Genomic DNA, 24,636 nt, shown 5'->3' with positions numbered 1-24,636 from the left:
TCATTAGTAAGCATGCCATTAGTTTTGAATAAAAGGCAGGAGAATGGGGATGAGAAGGAAAGATATATCAATCATGATCGAATGGCAGAGCAGACCCAATAGGCCAAATGGCCTAATTATCATATATCATATCATATGATATATGATAATTAGGCCATTTGGCCTATTGGGTCTGCTCTGCCATTCGATCATGATTGATATATCTTTCCATCTCATTCTGCTCCTATGTCTTATGGTCTAATACAGATGCAGGACACAACAACAGAGATATTACAGTAAACCTGTATAAAATGGATGGTTAGGCTCCAAATGAGAAGAGATGCTGGAGAAATAAAAATAGGAACTCAGCAACTCAGGCTGCGTATGTTTGGAAGGAAATGGACAGAAGACATGTTAGATCAGGACCTAGATGGGAGATAATAATAATAATAATAATGCATTACATTTATATAGTGCTTTTCATATACTCAAAGACGCTTTACAGGGATTTAGAGAACATAGGGAAGTGAATAAATAGATAAATAAGTAAACGAACAGAGAAAGGAGACAGAAGGTGAGGTGACCTTCAGTGGTTGAAGGCAGTACTGAACAGGTGAGACTTCAGTGATGTTTTGAATGTGGTGAGTGTGGAGGAGTCTCTGACGGTTTGGGGTAGTGAGTTCCATAGGGTGGGAGCAGCGATGGAGAAAGCCCTGTCCCCCCAGGATCTGAGTTTGGTCCAGATGTGGGGGGATAGGAGATTGGCAGCAGCAGAGCGGAGGGTGCAGGTGGGAGTGTGCCTGTGGAGGAGGTCGGTCAGGTAGGATGGGGCCAGGTTATGGAGGGCTTTGTAGGTCATGAGGAGATGACTGCTAAAAGGAGGCGAGAGGAAGTGGTGGGTTAAGACCTGGCAAGTGATAGGAGGTTCCAGATAAGGAGGGTAGATAAGTCAGATAGGAGGTTCCAGATATTGGTAGATAAGTCAAGTGGGGAAAAAGAAGGTTGGAGATAGTCACAAAGGCTAGAGAAGACAAAGGGCAACAATGGTTGAACCTTATAACATGAGGAGTAAACTATAGAACAAGAGAGCTGAGTTGGGGTGGGGTACCAGAAATTGGAAAATTCAGTGTTCATGTCATTTGGTTACAGGCCATCCAAGCAGAATATGAGATGCTGTTTTCCAGTTCCCTTTTCACTCCCATTCCTTTATCAGGAAGGCCTCAGGGTCCTTGGTTTCTTCCTAGAACAGAGGCCCAACTAGTTCCCCAAACTAACATTCTCCACTGCCTGGTGGAACTTGTTCTCAAACTCAATAACTTTAATTTTGGTTCCTCTTTCTTCACATCAAAGGTGTAGCTATAGGGCCCTCACATATGTCCCAGCTCTGCATGTCTGCAATGGCTACGTTGAACACACTTGGTTCCAAAAGTGCCCTAGCACCATTATCCAACTCTTTCTCTGCTATATTGACGATTGTATAGGGGCTGCCACTTGGCCTTGTGCAAAACTCATCAAATTGATTAAGTACGGCAACTATTAATTACCAGGGTTCAATCATCCCTCCCATCCAACCTTACCCTTCGCTAGGTACTTTTCCCTGCCCCTACACCTTCTTTCTCATCTCCATTCAGGGACCTAAACAGCCCTTCCAGGTGAGACAGATGTTTCCACGCATCTCCGGCAACCTCATTCATAGTATTCTGTGCTCTCAATGTGGCCTCCTCTGTGTTGGTGAGACCAAGCATAGTCGAGGCAACCACTTTGTTGAACACTTGCGTTCTCTATGCCAGGGCCAGCTGCAGCTGCCGGTCATTAGCCGCATCAATTTCCTTTCCCATTTATATACCGACTTGTCTGTCCTTGGCATCGTCCATTGGTGGAGTGAGGCCACTTGTAAACCGGAAGAATAACGCCTTCAGCAACCTGCAACCCAACAGGGAGAACTTCAAATTCTCCATTTTCAGATAAATCCAAGCTTCTCCCCTTCACTCTTCTGACCTACCCAGTTCTCTCAGGCACACCTTCGTTCCACTCGGTTTCTTTTCCCCTCCACCTTCTGCTTATCACCCACTTCCATCCCCTTAAAGTCCACTATCATCACTCTCCCACTCCTCCACTATCATCACTCCCTCCCACTTCCTGTCTATCTACAGTTCCTCTTGGTGGTTTTACATTTAACCCCTCACCTTCATTTCTCATCAGATTCCACCATCTGCACCCTGTCTTCTCTACATATCACTTCCAGTCTTGATAACTATCTTCACCCTTCTCTATCACCAAACTCATCCACTAATCAAACCTATCTTAGCAACCACTTATCACATGCATGTCTTGACCGAGCCCTTCTCATCACCTCTTTCTACCAGCTATTTCCCCTCTACTTCAGCCTTGAAGAAGGGCCAGGTCCCTTTAGTCTTCCACAGATGCTGCCTGACCTGTTGAGTACCTCCAGCTATTTTTTTTAACCTTTCACTGGAACCTTCATTGGCCTGCCAACTTCCCCAATGCCACTTACACACATACAACTAGTATAAATGCAGTTTTATGCTTTTTAGTTCTTATAGAAACTCATGACTGGGTTAGAAAGAGTACTTTGAAAGATGATGTTCCATTAGAATATTGTCCAAAGACTAAAGGACACACATTTAAAAGTTTGGTTAAAATACAGAGGGCGATTGTGAGAAATCTTTTTCAACATGGATAGCAGTCATGAAAGTGGCAAAGATGGTGGAAATAGAATTAAAAAACACGATTTGATTAACCATTGTGAGTGAATCCTTTAAAAACCATCAGTTCAGTTCAGTTTAGTTCATTGTCACGTGTACCGAGGTACAGTGAAAAGCTTTTGTTGCGTGCTAGCCAGTCGGCAGACCAGCCAGTCAGCATGATTACAATCAAACCATTTACAGTGTATAGATACACAATAAGTGAATAATGTTTAGTGCAAGGTAAAGGCAGCAAAGTCTGATCAAGGATAGTCCAAGGGTCACCAAAGAGGTAGATCGTAGTTCAGCACTGCTCTCTGGTTGTGGTAGGATGATTCAGTTGCCTGATAACAACTGGGAAGAAACTGTCCCTGAATCTGGAGGTGTGCGTTTTCACACTTCTATCCCTTTTGCCTGATGGGAGAGGGGAGAAGAGGGAGTAGCCGGGGTGCGACTTGTCCTTGATTATGCTGCTGGCCTTGCCGAGGCAGCGTGAGGTATAAATGGAGTCAATAGAAGGGAGGCTGGTTTGTGTGATGGCCTGGGCTGCGTCCACAATTTGCTGCAATTTCTTGCGATCTTCAATGGAGCTTTTCCCAAACCAAGCTATGATGCATCCTGATAAAATGCTTTCTATGGTGCATCTGTAGAAGTTGGTGAGAGTTGTAGGGGACATGCAAAACTTCCTAAGCCTTCTACGGACGTTGGTGTGCTTTCTTGGTCATTGCTTCAATATGGGTGGTCCGTATAACACCACATATATATGTATATGTGTAAAACCACAGATGCACCACCCAGTGCAACGATCAAACCTGGGTCTCTGGAACTGTGAGGCAGCAGCATTAACTGCTTCACCCCAAGTGCTATGAGATGTTTAACATCCACCCCAGAGCACAGGCAAGTCCTTGGTTTCACAGCACATTCCAAATATAGCACTTTAGACAGTGCAGCATTCCAGCAACACTGTACTAGAATGACCAACTTGATTCAGATTAGTCATATATACCATAAATTCTTTTTTTGTTGTTGCATAAAGCTCATGTACAGTATACATAATGATAGATATAACAATAAATGCAAAACAGCAGAGAGGTGCAAAGATTGTAGTGCAAAACCCAAGTAAGGCAAAAGAGTATTAAAGTACAGAAATAGAATAACTGAATGATATAGAGTTAAGAGTAAGACTGTGTGGCAGCACAGAAGGGGGGTGAAAGAAATGGTCGGATCAGGACTCCGATAGCAGTGAGGAAGAAGCTGTTCTTAAATCTGGACAACTGGGCTTTCAAGCTTCTGTATCGTCACCCATAAAGTAGAAGAGGGAAAAAAGGAATGGCCAGGGTGGCAGACACCTTTGATGATACTTCCAGCCTTCTTGGTGCATTGCACTGTTAAGATGGACTGGATGTAAGGAGGTGATAATAATAATAATAATAATGCATTTTATTTATATAGCGCTTTTCATATACTCAAAGACGCTTTACAGAGATTTAGAGAACATAGGGAAACGAATAAATAGATAAATAAGTAAATAAGTAAACGAACAGAGAAAGGAGACAGAAGGTGAGGTGACCTTCATTGGTTGAAGGCAGTACTGAACAGGTGAGACTTCAGCGATGTTTTGAATGTGGTGAGTGTGGAGGAGTCTCTAACGGTTTGGGGTAGTGAGTTCCATAGGGTGGGAGCAGCGATGGAGAAAGCCCTGTCCCCCCAGGATCTGAGTTTGGTCCGGATGTCTGCAATGGACTGATAGGTGTTTCCCACTCTCTGCAGGTTTAGATGGTCAAGAGCAGAGCTGTTGCCATACTAGGCTGATCCTGTCAGGATATTTTCTATAGGCCATTTGCAGAATTTCAAGAGAATACTCATGAACATGCCCAATCTTCTCAGGAACCCAAGAATGTAAATATGCTGATGTACTTTCTTGATCATACATTAGAGAGAAGGGACCAGTTAGGTTGCTGGTGATATGGATGCCAAGGAACCTGAAGCTGTTAACCATCTCCACAGCGGCACTGTTGATGAGGACAGGGTTGTGTTCACCTTCCTGCTTCGTCAGGTCAACAAACAACTCTTTCACCTCGCTGACGTTAAGAGTTATTCTGACACCATGATGCAAAGCTTCCAATCTCTTCTCTGTTATGTTGTATTATTATTGTTGATATGGTTGACAACAGTGAATGAGACTCAACCCACTGGCTTTTGACTGAAGAAACACAATGAGATCTTAGATGAGGAAGAACTTTTTCAGTCAGAGAGTGGTGAAGGTGTGGAATTCTCTGCCTCAGAAGGCAGTGGAGGCCAGTTCGTTGGATGCTTTCAAGAGAGAGCTGGATAGAGCTCTTAAGGATAGCGGAGTGAGGGGGTATGGGGAGAAGGCAGGAACGGGGTACTGATTGAGAGTGATCAGCCATGATCGCATTGAATGGCGGTGCTGGCTCGAAGGGCTGAATGGCCTCCTCCTGCACCTATTGTCTATTGTCTATTGTCTAAACCAGAACATATGAACCCGTGAGTAGACATCATTTTCTAGCATTCACAAAGGCAACAGGAAGGCAAGATGCTAATACAAGCTACATTTTTTTGGAGAAGCACAGCGGTACAGTTAGCTGCGCTGTTGCCTCACAGGTTAGGTTAAATCCTGACCTCCAAGAGCTGAAGGAGTTTGGAGTGTGGAGTTTGCAAGTTCTGCCTGTGACTATGTGATGGTTTCCTCACACAACCCATTGCAGTGCTGAATGGTATGGTTAATTGGTCACTGTAAATTGCCTCTAGAGTGCAGATGAGTGGTAGAATGGTGTGGAGTTGATGGGAATGAAGTTAGATTTGTGCAAACGTGTGCTTGATGGCAGACTCAGACCCAGTGCGTCAAAGAGCATGTTTCCCTACTGTATATCTCTTGCGATCTGTGACTATAACAAGTGTGTACTGATATCTTGCCCACCAACCTTGCCTTATCATCAGATATACATTGCAAATATCAGGCTTGAAGTTAGATCTCCCAAAGCTTTAATCCCCTTTAAACCATCTAACATTCCAGAAAAGATGGAGATCATTCCGTGATTGCAACAAGCCTTGAGGATCCAAGGACTATAGAATACACTGGGTCTGGAGGCACCAGTCCAATAGATCACTTCAAATCCAATTAGCAGCAGATTCACCTGCTGACTATTGTCTATTGTCTATTGACTTAATAGTTCAGATCCTTAAAGAAACAGTTTAAAAATATTCAAAAGTCACAAATGTTTGCACTGCATGCGTTGGCCATTTATTTTTCTCTCTCTCTCTCTCTCTCTCTCTCTCTTTTTTCTCTCTAAATCCCAATGCTTCCTTAAAACCTTTTTTTGCTAATTCCTCTAGATCAACGCCTTTCATCCCACGGGAGGAGTCAGGCATGGGTCCCTCCCAGTCAGGGGAAGAGAAGCCAATGGATGTAGTGGTCTATCAGAGAGTTTGGCCAATGGAAATGAGATGTTGCGCCGTGGGGTCGAGCATCATATTTAAAGGAAGGGCGCATCGAGCTCCAAAGTTCCCTTTGGTCATATTTCACGTGAGTTTCAGACAGCAGCGCTGATTACTTTTTCTTTGCTTGTTGTATGGTTGTGCAAACATCACGGATCTCCAACCGAGCGGAGAGTTACTGCAGCAGAATCATTTGCACGGCTTTTCTTTTTTGTAAATTAAACAAAAAACCTTTTTTTTTTTTATTTTAAAAAAAAACCAAAAAAAAAACCAGTCTCGATGTAAATCAGGGAAAACAAACTTTAAAAAAAAAAAAAAAAAAAAAAGTTTTCCCAAGAAGTTTTTTTTTATCGGAGAATTTTGTGGATACGTTACGATCCAACTTTGACAAATCTTAACTCGCAAAAAAAACAAGTTTGACAACTTTAAAAAACGCTTTTCTCTCTCTTCCCCCACCCACCCCCCTTCTGTGTGTGTGTGTGTGTGTGCAGACTTTTTTTTTGTGTGAAACTGGAAGAGCGAACAATCATTGTTTCATTTTTGTTTACCATTCGCAATCATAAAATTCCGGGTTTTGTTTTTAAAGAGAGGGGGAAAATTGGAGAAAGAGAATGACGGATGATCGCAGTGTGTCAGACGTGGCTAGCCCGAGAGGCTCAGAGAGTGACTCGGTGTTATCCCCCAGCTCATCCTTTGCGGCGGATGGGGAAGAGAAGTCTCAATGTCAGGCTGGCAACGAGGAAGGGAGTGGGAAGCGAGAGAGCGACGAAGACAAGTTTCCCCTATGCATCAGAGAGGCTGTGAGCCAAGTCTTGGAAGGCTACGACTGGACTCTGGTTCCCATGCCTGTCAGAGTCAACGGAAACTCCAAGAGCAAACCTCATGTGAAGAGACCCATGAATGCTTTCATGGTATGGGCTCAGGCGGCAAGGAGAAAGTTGGCAGACCAGTACCCACATCTGCACAATGCAGAACTCAGCAAAACACTAGGCAAACTCTGGAGGTGAGTCCTTGAGTGTGTATTAAAAACAAACCCTCACTCCCCCCCGAGAATCGCAATTTACTTAACACACCGATCTACCCTCATTAACAAACTCTCAACCAAAAATCAGACGCTATTACGCACTTGTTGCACTGTTACAATAATAAATATCTTCCCTTATTTTCATGACGGCTTTTTAATCCTGGATTTAGTATCATATTTTTCAGCTATATGTTGTTAAGGCACATAAAATATGTGAAAACCATGACTTTGAGGGGGAGCAGGAGTTAAAATATTCGCCCTGGTTTTATCTGGATTCTTTAAATTCAGTCGGTCTATCTACTGACTCCCCATATGTAACTATAAAAGATGCAAATGATGGAAATTTGAACTACAAAAAATGTCTCTTACAATTCCTGTGTTTTTTCCTTGCATATCTGCGTGTGCTAATTCATTTTTCAAGAACTGTTGACTTGCTGTTTTTAAATGTTTTCACTGGTTGGTCAAAGAATTACTTGCTGTTCAATAAAATAAGTTGGACAAAAGAGTTGCGAGTTAATTTGAGTCACTGGATGGTACAGTACTTGGTAGGAAAAGCTATTGGTTGCAAGTGCTCTTGTCTTTTTCAAGCTGTGAAAATTCCCTCCTTACAATTTTTCCATGGTGAAATGGGACAAAATGTCAGGGGAAATATCTGGTGACAATCTTTGCTTTCAACACTTGGATTTAGATGTGCGAGAGACAAAATGAGAAAGATAACTAAGAATGGACCGAGTGAGATACTGAGGCATTAGACGATTAAAGCGATGGATAGGAATGAGGGACAAATAGGAGAGGATGTATGGGAAACGGAGAATCTGGACACATTGGATAAATGGCAAGTTCAAGATTTATGTAGGCAGAGCGGGTTAGAGATGGGCAGAATTTGAAATGTATGGGAGAGCAAGGAGAAGAACAAGACCCTGACTGTGCGGAAGAAAAAAAAATCATGCACGGAAGAGGAAAGCGGATTATTAGGAAAATAATTAATGAATAATGAGATGGGGGAAAGGTAGTTGAAATGCACAGGGTAGAGTAACGGATGGAAATGTAAGCGCAAGAAAAACTTAATTGTATATGGAGAAAGAACGGCTGAAACGGGCTTGATATGAGGGAGAGGTGGATAATGTGTTGAAGATATGAGTACAATGAATACTGCAGAACATGGTGAAGATCACCCCTTGGTTCCATCACTTTGTATAAATTGTTTGTGAATTCAATGGTGGCAACGCCAACTCATTTGAGTAATGTCCCGTTTGCAGCAGATGTTGTGGACGGGGAAGATTCCAGCTTCAAGGGGTGATAAAGGTTGTTTGGACACTGGGAGGTTGTGATGTGGCTGGTTTGGTAGGGTTTGTGCAAGTAGCCACAAACTCGGCCGCTTGCTCTCTCGGCCCGGAACAATGAGCGGTGCATATTGGAGGTGCTCAGAGGAGCTGGTGGTCTTGTTAATGCAGAGGATGTCTTTGCCGTTGATCTGACATTGTGGCTGATAAAAATCCATTGTTGAGAGTCCCTGATGATCATTGCATGATGTTTTGCCAATTCTGATAGCGAAGAACCAAATGATTGGGACTGGTTCAATCATCTAATGGTTTTCCCTCTTGCCTCTCTATCCTCATTTGTACGTGCTGCTGTCTACAGGATGTAAGCCTTGGTTCAAGGGTTAGTTCTCTTCCTTGGCAGATTTGGACTCCACTTAAGCTAAGTTACCATTCCCAGCGTAGTGCTGAGGGAGTGCTGTGCTGCTGGAGATGTGTCTTTTAGAAAAGTTCCATCTATCGCCTTTGTAGTGGTAAAAGATCTTGCTGTATTATTCAGAGAAACAAGGAAATCGATACTGTCCTTGTCAATACTTAACCGTCAAGCAATCCTCTTGTAAAGTACATTGCTGGTTTCTGAGAAAAAAAATTGCTGCAGTGTTTCCTACATTTCATCAGAACTTCATTGGCTGTAAAGCTCTTTGAAGTTATGAAAGGTATTTCTAAATTCAAAATAAAAAAGGCACAGTTGTTCAGTTCGGGTGCTGGCTCCTTACTTGAGATCTGAAGTAGAAGTTTGTTCTTTCTGATCATGATGGATCTTCAGTGTCTTTCCCAGCCAACAGGTCCGTTGCATCTCATCTGGCCTCCCATGTTCCATACTCCAGAAACCCCAACTTGTCCAAAATTGCAGCCCGTGTCCTACCTTGCTTCGTGCCAAGCTAACCAATGTAACAATTTAAAACTTTTCATCCTTTTCGCATCTGCCAAGATCTTGCCCCTCCCTATCTCATTACCTTCAGCCCTCTGAGATCTCTGCTTCAATTCTGCACCCTTGATCGTTTTAGAATTTAAATGCTCCATTAATGGCCACGCCTTCTGCTGCCTGGCCCCAAAGATTGATAATTCCCTCCCAAAAAACCATGTGCCTCCCTTTAAGACACCATTTAACAATCAACTCTTTGATTCAGCTGTAGGAAAGAACTGCAGATGCTGGTTTAAATCGAAGGTAGACCCAAAATGCTGGCATAACTCAGCGGGACAGGCAGCATCTCTGGAGAGAAGGAATGGGTGAAGTTTTGGGTCGAGAAGAAGGGTCTCAACCTGAAACGTCACCCATTCCTTCTCTCCACACATGCTGCCTGTCCCACTGAGTAACTCCAGCATTTTGTGTCCACCTTTGATTCAGCTTTTGGTTTTCTGCCGTAATATCTCCCAATGCATTTTTGACCTTATTTTTTATTTTGATTACCTTTGGAAAAACCTGGGAATATCATTCAACCGCAAAGATGCTGTATAAAATGCAGACTTGTTTCACAATAACTGTCTAATGGCACATTGGTGCGTTGCAATGATGCAACAAATTCTCACCTTTGCACTGCTAGCTGTTACTAAATTCTTGTTGCCATCCGTAGTACGGTTCTCATGAGGTGGCATGGTTCTGAGGAAAACAGTTGAGTTGGGTGGGGGTGTAGAGTGTGAACGAAATCTCCCTGTGGGGCGGGTGAAGGAATCCAGTCAGTTAACCTTCTCTGAACAGCCTTCAACCCACCAGCCAACCTCTTCCCTCCCCAATTACCCACCTGGGCACAGGCAGGGAGTTGGCCTGCACTGTGGAATGAAGAGCAAGATGACCACCCAGCTTCCTGATTTGCAAGAGAAAACCACAGGGGAGGGGTAAAAAAAAAAAAGAGGGGGATTTTGGGGTGGGATACGAACCGCTCACCAGTGAAATTAAACTTACCGTTGAAAAATAAACTTGAAGCTATTTATAATCGGGGAAAGTGCAACTGGCGTCTGGCAGCGAGCTGGAGACAGAAATCCGATCTCTGGCTCGTGCTGACAATTCCTGAAACCTCTCGCGGTTGGTGATGTCGTCAGGGGTTGAATTGGTGCCTTGTGTCTCCTGGCTGGGATGGGCCAAGTGCATGTGGCGAGATGGGCGTGACCAGGAAAGGTACACGGGAAGAAGGAAGGTGTTAGGGCAAAGAAAGAGTCCAGTCGCATTAATCCAGCAGTCACATTCCTTCTCCATCCTTTTCATTCTGGTAGTTTGATTCTGGGTTGGAGATGTGGACGATCTAAGCAGAACAGTATTGAACGCAGAACTGAGCGTTACCAATTGCCTAATTGTGAAACTGCAAAATGCCAATATAATCTCCAATGTCAATTTTGACAAGGGTTCTTTATTTCGACTGCAGGCAATGGGATTCTGTCCAACAGCGAAAAAAAGATTTATTTCCCCCCCCAAATAAAATTCCATCAGCCCCAATTAGAGAGAAGGCCTTTGTTACCTCCAGTCGTAACTATTCCAGAATTCTCCTGGCTGCCATCCCTCATTCCAATCTCCATAAACTTGTGCTCACCCAAATCCGAGATCTTTAAGTTACTTGAATTCTTGATCACCACCAAACATCACTCCTCCGCTAGCAGTTGTGCCTTCAGCTGCTGAGACCCCGGGTCTTGGAACCTTTCCACCTCCTCTACTTTTTGTACTTAAACCTAACTCTGTCCACACTTTTGTCCACATTCTGATGTTGTGCTTTAGTGTCAGTTTTTTTTGCGAATGTTCCTGTATCTGTAAATACATGTTATTTGTTACGGTGTTGGTGGGTATTTACTACACACAGATGTACTCATGACCATTTACATATTTACATATTGCCGTCTGTGGTAAAGTCAATAGACAATAGGTGCAGGAGTAGGCCATTCAGCCCTTCGAGCCTGTACGCACCGCCATTCAATGCGATCATGGCTGATCACTCTCAATCAGTACCCCGTTCCTGCCTTCTCCCCATACCCCCTCATTCCGCTATCCTTAAGAGCTCTATCCAGCTCTCTCTTGAAAGCATCCAACGAACTGGCCTCCACTGCCTTCTGAGGCAGAGAATTCCACACCTTCACCACTCTCTGACTGAAAAAGTTCTTCCTCATCTCCGTTCTAAATGGCCTACCCCTTATTCTTAAACTGTGGCCCCTTGTTCTGGACTCCCCCAACATTGGGAACATGTTTCCTGCCTCTAATGTGTCCAATCCCCTAATTATCTTATATGTTTCAATAAGATCCCCCCTCATCCTTCTAAATTCCGGTGTATTTTTTACTGGTTGTGTTTGCGAACTCTGTGCCAACTGTTTGGCACCTACTTTTTTTCCCAGAAATTGAGGGAGCATTTTACTGACTTCATCAGGTACTAGTTGGAGCTGTTGACTGGGTAGGTTTAGCAGTGGGAGGTGGGATAGGCGAGGGAGACCAGAAAAATAGAGATGTTGGCGCCGGCATGATTTATAAAAACCTTGCCTTCAATGTCATCTCAGAGTATGGCACAGGAATGCTGCTTAGACACAGGACAAATCCTCCCACTGTCCAGTGCATACATTCAAAGATGCGAAAGTGTATCTCGGAGAGCACATGGGGATTTATTTTCTTGTATTGTTCAGGATGTGAACTATTGTGGCAAAGCCAGCATGTCTTACCCATCCCTACTTGCCCAGTGAGAAGATTATGATGAACTAAGTTAAACTGCTCCAGTCCTTCTGGTATGGGCACTCACACCTCTGCCCAGCGCCATTTTGTCCTAAACTGAAATCGAGTATTTGCAATGTTTTGTATTGTACTGGTATAATTTAAATTAATAATTTCAGAGCAGCTTATGGAGGCTAGAGTCGTATGAAGGCCCAGACTAGAAAGGGACATCAAATTCCATTCCCCTACAATGTAAGTGAACCAAAGGCAAAATCTTCAGGGTCACCTTTCACCTTGTATTTTCAAATTTAATTGTAACTTCTAGTAATCAGAGTCGGAGTGAGATATTGGGACAGCCAAACTTTGATTTTCAGGAGGCAGTAAAGGGTTAAAGGTCAGTGTGATTTTTATTGGTTGTAGTCTCGAAGATTTTGGATATGTCAGAAACTGGCTACTTTTGCTGATATTAATTTACAGAGAAAAGGAGTGTAGGAGTGATGGGACAAGAATTCTCGACTCTGGCGCCGGTTCAGGGTCACGGATCTCCTTGCAAGAACATCATTCAAATAAAACTTTTCTTTTTTTTTTTCTCCCTCAGACCTCGGCAGTGGAATGGTTAGATCAAAGCTCTCTAGTCCAGCAACAGTGGGGCAGCGCCACTTGTGATAAAATCACACCTGTGCGCATCCACGAACATGGTCTCACTCACTCACCCCTGGGCATACTCCTGTGCATATACAATTTTTCTCTCACGTCTCTTTAACATCTCGGATAGTATTAGCAAAGTTTATAACTTAAAATGGAATGGCTCAGAGAAAGATGTCTGGGGGAAAAGAAATGCTTTGCTTGCACTCAGTGATTCATTTGTTAACTTGTCTTGCCCAACTTATCGGCATCCTGTTGGTTTAACACTGGCTCCTTTGGATTTAAAATCTGAAATTCTTGCATTCCTCTGGCCTTCTGAGCAATCCCTGATTTAAAATCTTCCACCACTGGCAGCCGTACCTTCAGCTGACTGATCCCTAACTTTTGGAATTCGCCAACAGGTCCCCTAAACCCATCTAACGCACTCACCTCCTCCAAGACATCCTTGAAAGCTGGTTTCAGCTAAGCTTTTGCTCACCTACATTAATTTTAGTTTGAATTTCAAAATTTGGGAAAGTTTAAGTTATGTCTAACACAATAAACAATATATAATTTTTGATGCATGACTTCTCCGGTGTGGAGGATATTCCTAACCAAGCAGAGCACAAAATGTTAGGGTTATTTCAGGGGTTTAATGTTATCAATTGCCCATGAGCAGCAATGTAAATAATACCCCTTCAAGAAAACCGTTAAAGGCTAAAATCAGAAGGATAACAGATGACCAAATGCAAGAACTTCTGGTAGCCTTTACTGATCCTGTGCAAAAAAGGGCAGAAAATTGAAGGCTTAACATGAGGACATTGAAGGCTTAACATTGGCATGTGGCCATAATGTTCCTCTTTTGTCTGGCTCTTTTTCTGTACCTCCAAAGCAAAAATATTGTGTGTTTGCCAGTACTGGATGGGATAAATGCTCAGTGCCCACCATTTACCCCTCCCCTCCCCTCCCAGAGACATCACTGAGTTCCTCCTGTCTATAATCCAGCCTATTCTCCCGGAGCCTGTACTGACTGAGAGATCTGCACTCTGATGCAATATTCAACCAAAACCCCATCCGCTCTCTCAGCAGAATATTTCTTGGAGTTCTCCCTTGTGCCCTTGGCCGATACTTATCATTTAGACAAGGTCACTGAAACAGTTTGTCACTTTACATTTTATGGGATCCTGCTATGCACCTAAATTCCATTTCAGATGTACTTTATTAATGGTAAAGCAATTTGAGACAGATTGTGAATGGTATTGTACAAATCACTTTTTAAAAAAAAAACCATTCTAAGTACATAGGTGAAGAGTTGGTCTGTCCTCTGTTATAGGTGCCACTGCACTCTTGATTGCCTTTATCTTTCTCCCCTCTCTTGTTCTAATTATCAGATTATTTAACCCCACACTGCACTTCCTCTGATCTGCAGTTCCTTAAGCATTTTAAGAACATTCTTACAACTTCACTGTCTCTGCTGTTGTCACACCTATTTACTCCCTGTCTGCTCCTCTTGGTTGTTTCTCCTTATTGAATAACCTGTGGATCTTTTATCACATGCCTCAAAATTGGATTTCATGTTGCTTACATGTACATTAGCTAAATTATAAATGGCAGTGTAAATTCCTGAATTAAAGGGTCTGAGAGACAGCTATCATTGTACAGATATTTCCCTGAAAGATCAAGAATCCAATTATATATTTCCGTGAGAGGGTAAAGGGAGATGAGGAAGAACTTTTTCAGTCAGAGAGTGGTGAAGGTGTGGAATTCTCTGCCTCAGAAGGCAGTGGAGGCCAGTTCGTTGGATGCTTTCAAGAGAGAGCTGGATAGAGCTCTTAAGGATAGCGGAGTGAGGGGGTATGGGGAGAAGGCAGGAACGGGGTACTGATTGAGAGTGATCAGCCATGATCGCATTGAATGGCAGTGCTGGCTCGAAGGGCTGAATGGCCTACTGCACCTATTGTCTATTGTCTATTGAGACACTGGTGTCTGCATATCTGAGAGGGAGAGACTTCTTAAGAAAGGGTTGGAAACACCAAATGGTGAACAGTTAATCTTCCTGAGTAAGAAGGAACTAGGAGGCATCTGAGGGAATGAAGACTGGGGCCCTCGTCATTGTTTTGCTATCTCTCTCGGGTAGGGGATCCCAGAAACTCAGAAACTCCAGTGAATGTGGGAGGTGTCTACCTTCTTGTGGATATAAATAGACTATTTTGTGAAATTTCCTAAATGAACATGTTCCTTGCATTAGCCACATTACCCTTTTGGATAACACAGACTTGCCTATGTAGCTCACTGTTTATATTGCCTACCAGGCAAAACTGGGCTGGCCTGACCCACCCAGTTTCAGGAAGTTTGGTTATGTAGCTTCAATAATGCTTAATTCCAATGTGTATGAGATCATTCTGAGCAACTTGTTGGGTGTGCTCCTGGTCTGAATTACAACCTATGGTCTTAGGTATTAGGCCTAGCCTGAATCTAGGCTAAATGTTTAAGTTGGGAGGACAACTTGCATTAATTGTCTGAAGTAATTCTTTAAGGGCGGCACGGTAGCGCAGCGGTAGAGTTGCTGCTTTACAGCGAATGCAGCGCCGGAGACTCGGGTTCGATCCTGAATACGGGTGCTGCACTGTAAGGAGTTTGTACGTTCTCCCCGTGACCTGCGTGGGTTTTCTCCGAGATCTTCGGTTTCCTCCCACACTCCAAAGACGTACAGGTATGTAGGTTAATTGGCTGGGTAAATGTTTTTTTTTTAAATTGTCCCTAGTGGGTGTAGGATAGTGTTAATTTGCAGGGATCACTGGGCGGCACGGACTTGGAGGACCGAAAAGGCCTGTTTCCGGCTGTATATATATGATACGATATGATATGATATGATAAGTCTAGTCAGTATTAATGTTTGAAATGTTGTAGACTGGGGATGGTGCTGATGTATGTTGATAGTCTTGCTGAGCTTGTATGCAAAAAAGTATTTCACTATACATTGGTACACGTGATAGTAAAGAAACTATTGAACCATTCAATTTATGCTCGGCACGATCAAAAAATAGAATGATTAGGTAACCCCTTCTAGTGAAGTTGGCTGAGGAATAAAAGTTGGCCAGGACATTGAGAACTGCCCTGCTATTTAAAATGGCACTCCAGAATATTTAATTTACAACCAAACTGAACCTTGGATTGGTGTCTCCTCCAGAGCAGGGCACTCCAGCAGTGCAGTATCATGTGGTGAATTAAACATGCCACCTTCTGACGTGAGCCACAGCTCAGATTAAAGATTCTCCTGCCTCTTGTTCGGGCTGCAACCCTGCTCTTCGATACTAATGGGAACCAGAGAGTTTGTTCTTGAATTCTGACAACTGCTGCATTTTTTTTTGTTGAGCGCATGTAAAATAGTAATCTTTTCTTGAAAGAGAAGGGTGGTGCACTCTACAACTGGGATCACAGAAGGTTGTTCAGCCCATCATGTCGGAACGGCCCCTCATGGAAAAACTCCTTAATTTAGGCCTTTTTCCTGATCTTTCCCTACAGTCACGTTTGTTTTCTGTTCAGTTATTGATCCAAGTCCCCTTTTGCAAGTTCCTATTAAATTGCTTGCCCCCTTCGGGTAATGTATTTCAGATCACAACAACTTGTTGAATGACAATATTTCTCTTCGTCTTCCAAGCTGGTTCTTCTGCCAGTTTCCCTAAGTCCATATATTTCCTAACTCCTGCCATTGGCAACAGTTTCTCCTCATTTATAATATCAAAATCTTTAATGATTTTGACCCATTTTAAACTGATCTGCGAGGAGGACAACATGAATATTACTCTTACTGAAGGAGTCCTTTAATCTGTTCTGCTCCCATTAAAACAAATAACTGGGGAGAGTAGAGAGAGAGGGTGAAGAGGGTGATGGTGTCAGTAAAGTTTACTAACTGAAAGGCCGGTGAAAGTGGAACAAACGACCTGCATTTCTACATCAAATTTCAACATATTCTAACAGAGAATATTAGACAGTGGCACTGCATTAGTGATACACATTGTCCTCGAAGAAAGTTGGAGGCAAACTCCTGCTCTTTGAATAGCAGCTGTAGGATTTTTGACAAAACATCTGAGACGTTAAATAAGTCCTCAGTTTAATATCTCCCCTCCAGTGTTACAGTGCTCTCTCAACACTACTCGAAGAGACAATTTCAGTGGTAACAGGGAAGAGCAAGGTGAAATGTGATAAAAGAGACAAGTCTACCATATTGCCAGCATGTACAATGTATCGAATGGTATCCTCCTGTGCCTTACTGTAATTTAAATTGAAGAGCCTCAAAACGACTTATTTTCCACCATTTGCTGCAGGTTACTAAATGAGAACGATAAAAGACCCTTTGTGGTAGAGGCAGAAAGACTGCGATCCCAGCATAAGAAAGACCACCCTGATTACAAGTACCAGCCACGTCGACGAAAGAACATGAAACCTGGCCAAGGTGATGCTGAGGCCCACCCAGAGGACAGCCACATCTCCTCTGTCCAGCCCCACTACAAGGCCGTGCCTCAAGACCGTGGGCGCACAGCTGGGGGCTCCCCACTTGCAGACGGCCATGGTGAGCACACAGGTGATGCATTTTCCTCTGGTGTTACTGTGGCTCTGGCCATATTCCTGAACCTGATTCTTTAAAACCTGCACTGGTCATTAATTATTTATTACAAGCAGTCAAGGACCTGAGGGTAGGATCATCAATCTGTTCTTGGCATTTATGGCCCATCTGAAGACCGTACACCCAATATTTAATTTCCTTCTATTGGCTGCTCAACCGTGAAGGTATATCTGACCATCTAACATTCTAATATTTGTCATGAAAAGTGACATCTTATTTGTGGTAAAGTTAAGGACACTTGTCAATGAATATAAATTTAGTCTTTCTTATATGGAGAGCATTTGGCTCATGGTCCTAGCTCCATGGTAGTCTCAACTCTCACCCCATGCCCATTTCTCTACTGTTGTATACCCAGTGGCATTTGTTAAATTCCCTCTTTAAATGTGCCTAACTCAGCTGCAGAAACCTTAAGATGCTGAAAGAATTTTGCTGCTTCATATTTTTACACCTTGAATTGCCCTCACTGCTGATTTTAGTTTTAATTTACTTTTGGAATGTTGGCATCCTGGCAAGACCAGTAATTGTTGCCCATCTCTAACTGCCCCTTGAAAAAGTGTGGATGAGTCTTGCACTGTTTCTCCCATATGCTATTGGATAGGTAATTTCAGGATTTAGGCCCAGCAACAATGTAGCAAGGATAGTTCTGAGTCTGGATGGTACTTAACTTGAAGGGAAACCTGCAGCTGATGGTCTTTCCCTGTGACTGCTATTCTTTCCTCCTTGGCAGTAGAGGTCACTGAATTAGGAGGTGATGTTGGAATAGCCTAGGTGAGTAACTGCAGTGCAATTTGTAGACAGAATACACTACAACCATTGTGTGCTGGCAGTAGAGAGATTGCATGTTTAGGTTGGTGGGTGAGATACCAATCAAGAGGCTGCTTTCCTGGATGGTGTTCAACTTTGTGTTGTTGGAGCTGCCCTCAACCAAACAAGTAAAAGGTTCCTTATTAGTACCTTGTATATTATGGAAAGACTTTGGGAAGATGGGTACTATTGAAAGATACCTGACTATGAACAAAATGTTGACACTTGGTATGATTCCAGTGAATCTAAACTACTTTTTTTCCCATTGCTTTAATATGGTTTCCATAATGGGTTGCCCATACTTCTTTTGCCAACTGTGACATTTTGCTAGTGCTCTGGACATTATTTTAATCCTCCTTGTATCAAAGGGGGAATTTGTGCTCTTTAATCTCCCTCCTATTATGAAACACCTTTCACTAACTTTCTTTCCGAAAAATACATTAGATTTGTCTTAAGAAATATTTATGCTTAGGTATTTTGTTGTTGTCCCACATAAAATAAATTGTGTAGATGGTGTGAAACTGCATTTGTCACACACCTGCCCATTCTTCACACTTATGATGTAACTGAGCTGCACAAACCTAATCACTAATGGCTGAACTGTGACTGAACAGTTTTGACCCACTTTCCCCATTCCTTTTAATCTGATCAATCTGAGAATTAAAATTTGCAATTAATCTAACATCAATAGTCTATGAAAGAGGACCAAATGTATATATTTTTTATCTTTGCCCTGTAAAGCTTGGTTCTAATTTTCACTCCTGTTTGATCTTCGGGACTTAATCAAATTACCCGTTAACCTAAATTCCTTTAGATACAAGAAGTTATTTAAACTCTATAATTTCTGGAATCCGACCCTTCTCCACTTCTTTCTTCCTGGCATGCTTCTTGTGCAACCAGGACTACGCACAAATGTAGCATGAATTATTTCCAAACCGCTCGCATGTCATCTTGATTTCCCTATATTTTGTTCCAGGGTCTGAAGGTTTTGTTCATTTGCTTCTCTTCAACAGGCCAGAACCACGGCCCCCCAACTCCCCCCACCACCCCCAAGACGGAGATGCAGCCCGGAAAAGCTGAGGGGAAACGGGAGGGACGCCCGTTGGTAGAGGGAGGCAAACCCCACATCGATTTCGGCAACATGGACATCGGGGATCTCAGCCACGACGTTATGTCCAACATGGAGACCTTCGATGTCCATGAGTTCGACCAGTACCTGCCACCCAACGGGCATCCCAGTCACGGGCAAGCCCTGGGCGCCGGGGCTTACGGTGGAAACTACGGGCTGGGGGGAGCAATAGCCGGCGGCCATTCCGCCTGGATCTCCAAGCAACACTCTGGCTCCTCGGCATCCTCGGGTCCTTCCGCCGCCTCGGCCGAATCCAAAACCCAGATCAAGACTGAGCAGTCCCATCCGAGCCATTACTCGGAGCAGCAACACTCCTCGGCACAGATCACTTACACTTCCCTCAGCCTCCCTCACTACGGCACGGCCTTCCCCAGCATCACCAGGTCCCAGTTCGAGTACCCCGAGCACCAGGCCACCGGCCCTTACTACAGCCCGTCCGCCCAGACCCCCGGACTCTACACCGCCTTCTCCTACATGGGAGCCTCTCAGCGCCCCCTCTACACGTCCATCGGCGACCCCCAGTCGCACCCCCAGTCCCGCAGCCCTACCCACTGGGATCAGCCCGTCTACACGACGCTCACACGCCCATAAACCAACCCCCCCCCCCCATCACCGTCCATCCATCCCCACCCACCACGGGCCCGCCCGCCATTTTGTTTTGCACCTGAAGCAGTAAACGGAAAAATAAATCAAAAAACACGACAAGACGCGACTTAAACTAAACAAAAAAACACACACACACGATAAAAATCTGGACGTACGGTGCCGACGAGCAGCTCGCGAATATTCCCCCGCGCGTCTGGGTGGAGCGGACGTTTTTCCCGCCCATGGACAAGAGGGACGAGGACGAACCGGCGCCATGTTCGTCCGTCCGTCTCATCCCCTTCAAACGACGGCTACGTGAAGACGTTGGCAAAGCTGCCTTGGCCAACGGTCCCCCTCCCCGTTATAAAGTCTCTCACAAAATTAACAAACAAAGACAAGCTTCCCAAATATGAAAAAAACAAACACAAAAAGAGACCGTTTCTATCGTGCTCGACGCGTCGTCGATGATCGGGGGGGCGAGGTGACTGGAACTGAAGTCTCCTCGTCGCCTGCTCCACATGTCCACTGAAGGACCGCCAACTCTCTCCACGCTCCAGCCCGGGAAGCCCTTCAAGCCTGCTTTATGCGAGTAAATGTCGTTTTAGTTCGTTTTCTTAACCTGCTTAACTCTCGCAGGCTTGCCGCTTGGTTTAACCAGGGGGCATGAAAAGTGTTCACCGTTGCTAACATTGTGTATATGTGTGTGTGTGTGTTGTTTGTATGCTCGCCATCATGGCGACCTGGTGGGATGGAGAACCTGTACATAGGTTTTAAAAGACTTTCTGCCTCTTTATTTTGTTCTCCGAGGTGTGGCAGAATCCACAGTGTAAAATGCACAGAGCAAGACTCTTCCTGTAGATTCAATGCCATCTGTTCTGGTCAATTTGTAGAGGGTGGAGGAGGTTTGACTCTGTCCATTTTAGCCTTTTTTTGTTTCGCCTCCGTGAGAACCCGCTCTTGCGATGGAGTCTTGGCCATTTAAGACTTGCAGGAGGCCTTATCTCGGGTTTGGCAACCCTTCCTGGTAAACCCAAGGACTGAAGGTGGATCTCCCAAGTGCTTTCAGCAAATCTGGGAGAAACATTATAGGGATATTTAAACAGCAATACGAATATTTTTGTTCGTATGTTTTGTTATCACACAAATATTGGAGATGGGGTGGGGAATGGAGGAGGAAGCCTCTTTGACTGACATTCAAGACTCGTCGAATCAAGCTGAACAATTGGCCTTGAGGAAAATGCAACAAGGTACTCTATGATTATCAGCGTTTTGGATTAGGCCTGAATCTGTTGTAGGCCTGATTTGCACTGTGACATCTGGTGAAGTGGAGACGCAAATGTTTGGAGTCATAATCTAGTTGCAAACAACAGATCATACATCTCTTTGAACAGCTAAGTGTAGGGAGGCATGTAGAACCTTCACAAGTTGAACAAAGTACTCCTTAATTTATTCAACACTCTTTTTTTATATATACTAAAGTGATTTTGGATTAATGATCCAAAGATTGAAAGCTCAAATCCTACCATGCTGATTTTGAGAACCTGAAATGCAAAGTTTATTTCAGTGATAGTGATCATGAAACAATCCGTGTGAGTTTTGTTTTTAACATCAATCTGCCCTCTGGGGCACAAAGTCTGCTGGGCTTCCCTGATCTGGTTAAGTGACTTCAGCTCCGCACCAAATGTTGACTTAAAGTTATACTTCTGTTGGGATGGGCAATAAATGTCAACCTTGCCAGAATTGAATGAATGTAGGACTCTGCTCAAGGCAGCTTAGGCTAGGCTCTGTTGATCCACCTCTAATTATATTGCTCAACCTGTCAGTTTTCTAACTTGCCTCCCAGAAGTCATTTGTGGAATTAGAAAAAGCAGAAATAATGTTAAAAAAATTGTTGGTTCTCCTCCTCCTGCCGAAATGCCCTCTGGGCATATTAGAATAGGCCATGTATCCCTAGCCCATAGACCTTAAAGAGAAACTTTGAGCAGTTCCTCAAAGTGGGTGCCCTCTTTTCCAACAAGTGGGACAAATCAGAATAAGCTTCTTCCACTCCATAACTGAACAAGAATGAGACCAAATTACCATTGCTATGGGGACTGTGCTGGTTGCCCCTATGGTCCAATGGTTGGAAATCTTGGCAGTTGTGGTAAGGGATATATATTTTTTGTAGTTTTTAAGGAACATTGTTGCTTATTTTGTTGAATATATTTTATTTAATAATCCTAATTTTAATGGCAGGATTCTTCTTGCCTCAATTCCTACACTCTGGCAGCCATTTGGAACCTGTGACAGAGATCGATATTGGTGTTTTGGTGAAGGTTACTGATCAATTGATTTTGGGACCTCATCCTCATTGGGGTAGCTCTCTAAGGAGTGGGAATAATCATTGATAACCATCACCCAGACAGATCCCTTATTAATTCCAACCTTTGGTCTGGCATTGAATTGGATGAACTCAACTGGACACATCTCCAAGTGCTTCAGGCTGATATGTGGAAGAATGTCCATGCTCATATTGCAGGAGAAACCAATTCAGTGTATAAAGCTCTCCAAAAGAGCCTTTCAATTAGTCCTACACGTTTGTATGCTCATATTTCATAATCTTGCAAGTGTTTCCTATGGCAGGTATTTATGCAATTCGTGATTGAAACAGGTTCTGTTGTCTTTTCAGACAGTGTGTACCAGATTACAACAACTTGCTGCATGGAAGTGGGGGAGAAAAAAAGTATTTCCAACTACCCTCTAATGTCCTCTTTCATTCCTAATATTCCTGACATTGGAAAAAGCTCTTCATTCTGAGTGCCTCTATCAAATCTCCTCATAACCTTCTCTGCTCTGCTCTGCTCTGAAATGAACAACCCTACATTCTCCAGGCTCTCCTCATAACCAAAGTCTGCCATTATGCAGAGGGGTTTGAAATGGGTCTGGATCTTCTCACCTCCAAATTTGGTTTTGCGGTTAATGCTGCACTGCAGATTCTCGTCGCCTCAGTTTATATAGAAAGAATGGCCACTTGGATGAACTACCAAGTATGTTTGGGGAAAAGGAGAGAGCAGGGAAAATTTCACGATCAGTGTTTCTATTTCTTTATTCAATTTGGGGGAATCTTGATACAGGCAAGCTGAAATCTCTGGACGATGTTTAATTGAGGCAATTAGACATCCTGTGTTGGTGTCTGCATGTGCACATTGGTTTTTATTTTTCAGATCTTGATTTGATTTTGAAAAGCCCATCTTTTTTGTTTTAAGGGATTCTTTTTGCCTAGAACCTATTGTCCTTTTTTTTTTTGCTTTTGCTTTCCCTTAAGATACCAAGCGGGCTTCCTCCTGCAGATTACAGGGCTGCATGGGATCCTGACAGTGAGGGGGAGGGAGGATCTGCGAGCGGATCCTCAATGGGGGGGGTGGGGAGATGGGGAGGTGGGGAGGGGGGCGGGGTGGTAGGGAAGGGGAGGAGGTCTATGATATCACGGGATTTCTAACATTATTTATTACCGTTACTGCACCCATGGTGTCGGGCCCAGGGTAGTTAGGGAACGCTCTCTGTCAGAAGGTTCTTTCCATCGGGTGGGCTGGAGGGATGATTTGTTAATATTTGTGTATTGGGCTGATGGTTTGGATAACCCCAAACCCCTCCCCCACCCAATGCACTCCATGGAAAGAAGGGGGAAATGTAGTTTTCCCACTGGGAGTTCTTTCTTTCCACATTCCTGGAATAACTGGAAACATATGCTGCCCTTTAGTCTCCTCAAAGATGCATGATCAGGGTGAGACGATGAAGACATGGGAGGTTTGCCTGAGAGCTGTTATTAATGAATTCCAGCCTGTTTGGCTGAGGGAGGGGCAAACAACTCACCTAGACTGTGTCGCAGGACACAACTCCGTGGAAAACAATGGCCAGTCCACATCTATCCTCATCTTGTGGTAATGATGTAAACTGGAGTATTTATACCCTGTTGTGCAGGTCTGAAATTGTATTATAGAATATTTACATTGTGTGAGTACCATAGCTTGTTTTTATTATTACTAGGTTTATTATGTTGTAACTGTGCTTTCAAAAAAAATAAATGTATAAAGATAGACAAGCCATTGTTTGTGCTGCTTGGACAAGACTCCCTTTAGGTTTGTGCAGAGTGCTTTGTGTCTGTTGATTCCTCATCTCTGACCTTCCTTGACTATGTTCGTAGAACCATTATTTGACACCACTTTTTGCAAAGTCCCAAGAAATCGGATTGGCATTCAGCATCTCAACCTCAAAAGATCACGACTATTACTTCAATAATATCTTCACTTTCTTGCTCAACATCCCCTTGTCCCATTCGTGTCTGAAAGCTCTCGGTCTCAGCCTTGAATATATTCAGTGAAGGGAAAAGAGGATTGTTGTGATTGCTTTAAAGGACAAGGAAAGATGGTAAGAAGCTCGAGTAGGCCATAAATACCAGCATGGGCTGCTGGGCCAGTCAGTTTGTGCTCCATGTAGAGTCATAAAACAGGCTTTTCAGCCTACCATGTCAATAGACAATAGACAATAGGTGCAGGAGTAGGCCATTCAGCCCTTCGAGCCAGCACCGTCATTCAATGCGATCATGGCTGATCACTCTCAATCAGTACCCCGTTCCTGCCTTCTCCCCATACCCCCTCACTCCGCTATCCTTAAGAGCTCTATCCAGCTCTCTCTTGAAAGCATCCAACGAACTGGCTTCCACTGCCTTCTGAGGCAGAGAATTCCACACCTTCACCACTCTCTGACTGAAAAAGTTCTT

At 43.7% G+C, this 24,636-nt stretch overlaps 1 protein-coding gene across 2 annotated transcripts; it reads left to right on the top strand.

Moving 5' to 3' along the window:
* The first annotated feature begins 6,229 nt into the window (after nucleotides 1–6,229).
* Nucleotides 6,230–23,269, top strand: sox10 (SRY-box transcription factor 10). Of its 2 annotated transcripts, none has more exons than XM_078430682.1 (3): nucleotides 6,230–7,146; nucleotides 17,061–17,305; nucleotides 19,177–23,269. In XM_078430682.1, the coding sequence occupies exons 1-3, from the start codon at nucleotides 6,755–6,757 to the stop codon at nucleotides 19,881–19,883; spliced, it is 1,344 nt and encodes a 447-aa protein (XP_078286808.1). In that variant the 5' UTR covers nucleotides 6,230–6,754; the 3' UTR covers nucleotides 19,884–23,269. The 2 variants fall into 2 exon arrangements, with proteins under 2 accessions (XP_078286808.1, XP_078286807.1); XM_078430681.1 differs by having other exon boundaries at nucleotides 17,061–17,317.
* The last annotated feature ends 1,367 nt before the right edge of the window (nucleotides 23,270–24,636 follow it).

Source organism: Rhinoraja longicauda, chromosome 40 (genome assembly GCF_053455715.1).
Source record: "Rhinoraja longicauda isolate Sanriku21f chromosome 40, sRhiLon1.1, whole genome shotgun sequence".
Lineage (NCBI taxonomy): Eukaryota > Metazoa > Chordata > Chondrichthyes > Rajiformes > Arhynchobatidae > Rhinoraja > Rhinoraja longicauda.
This window is presented reverse-complemented; position numbering and strand designations above follow the sequence as displayed.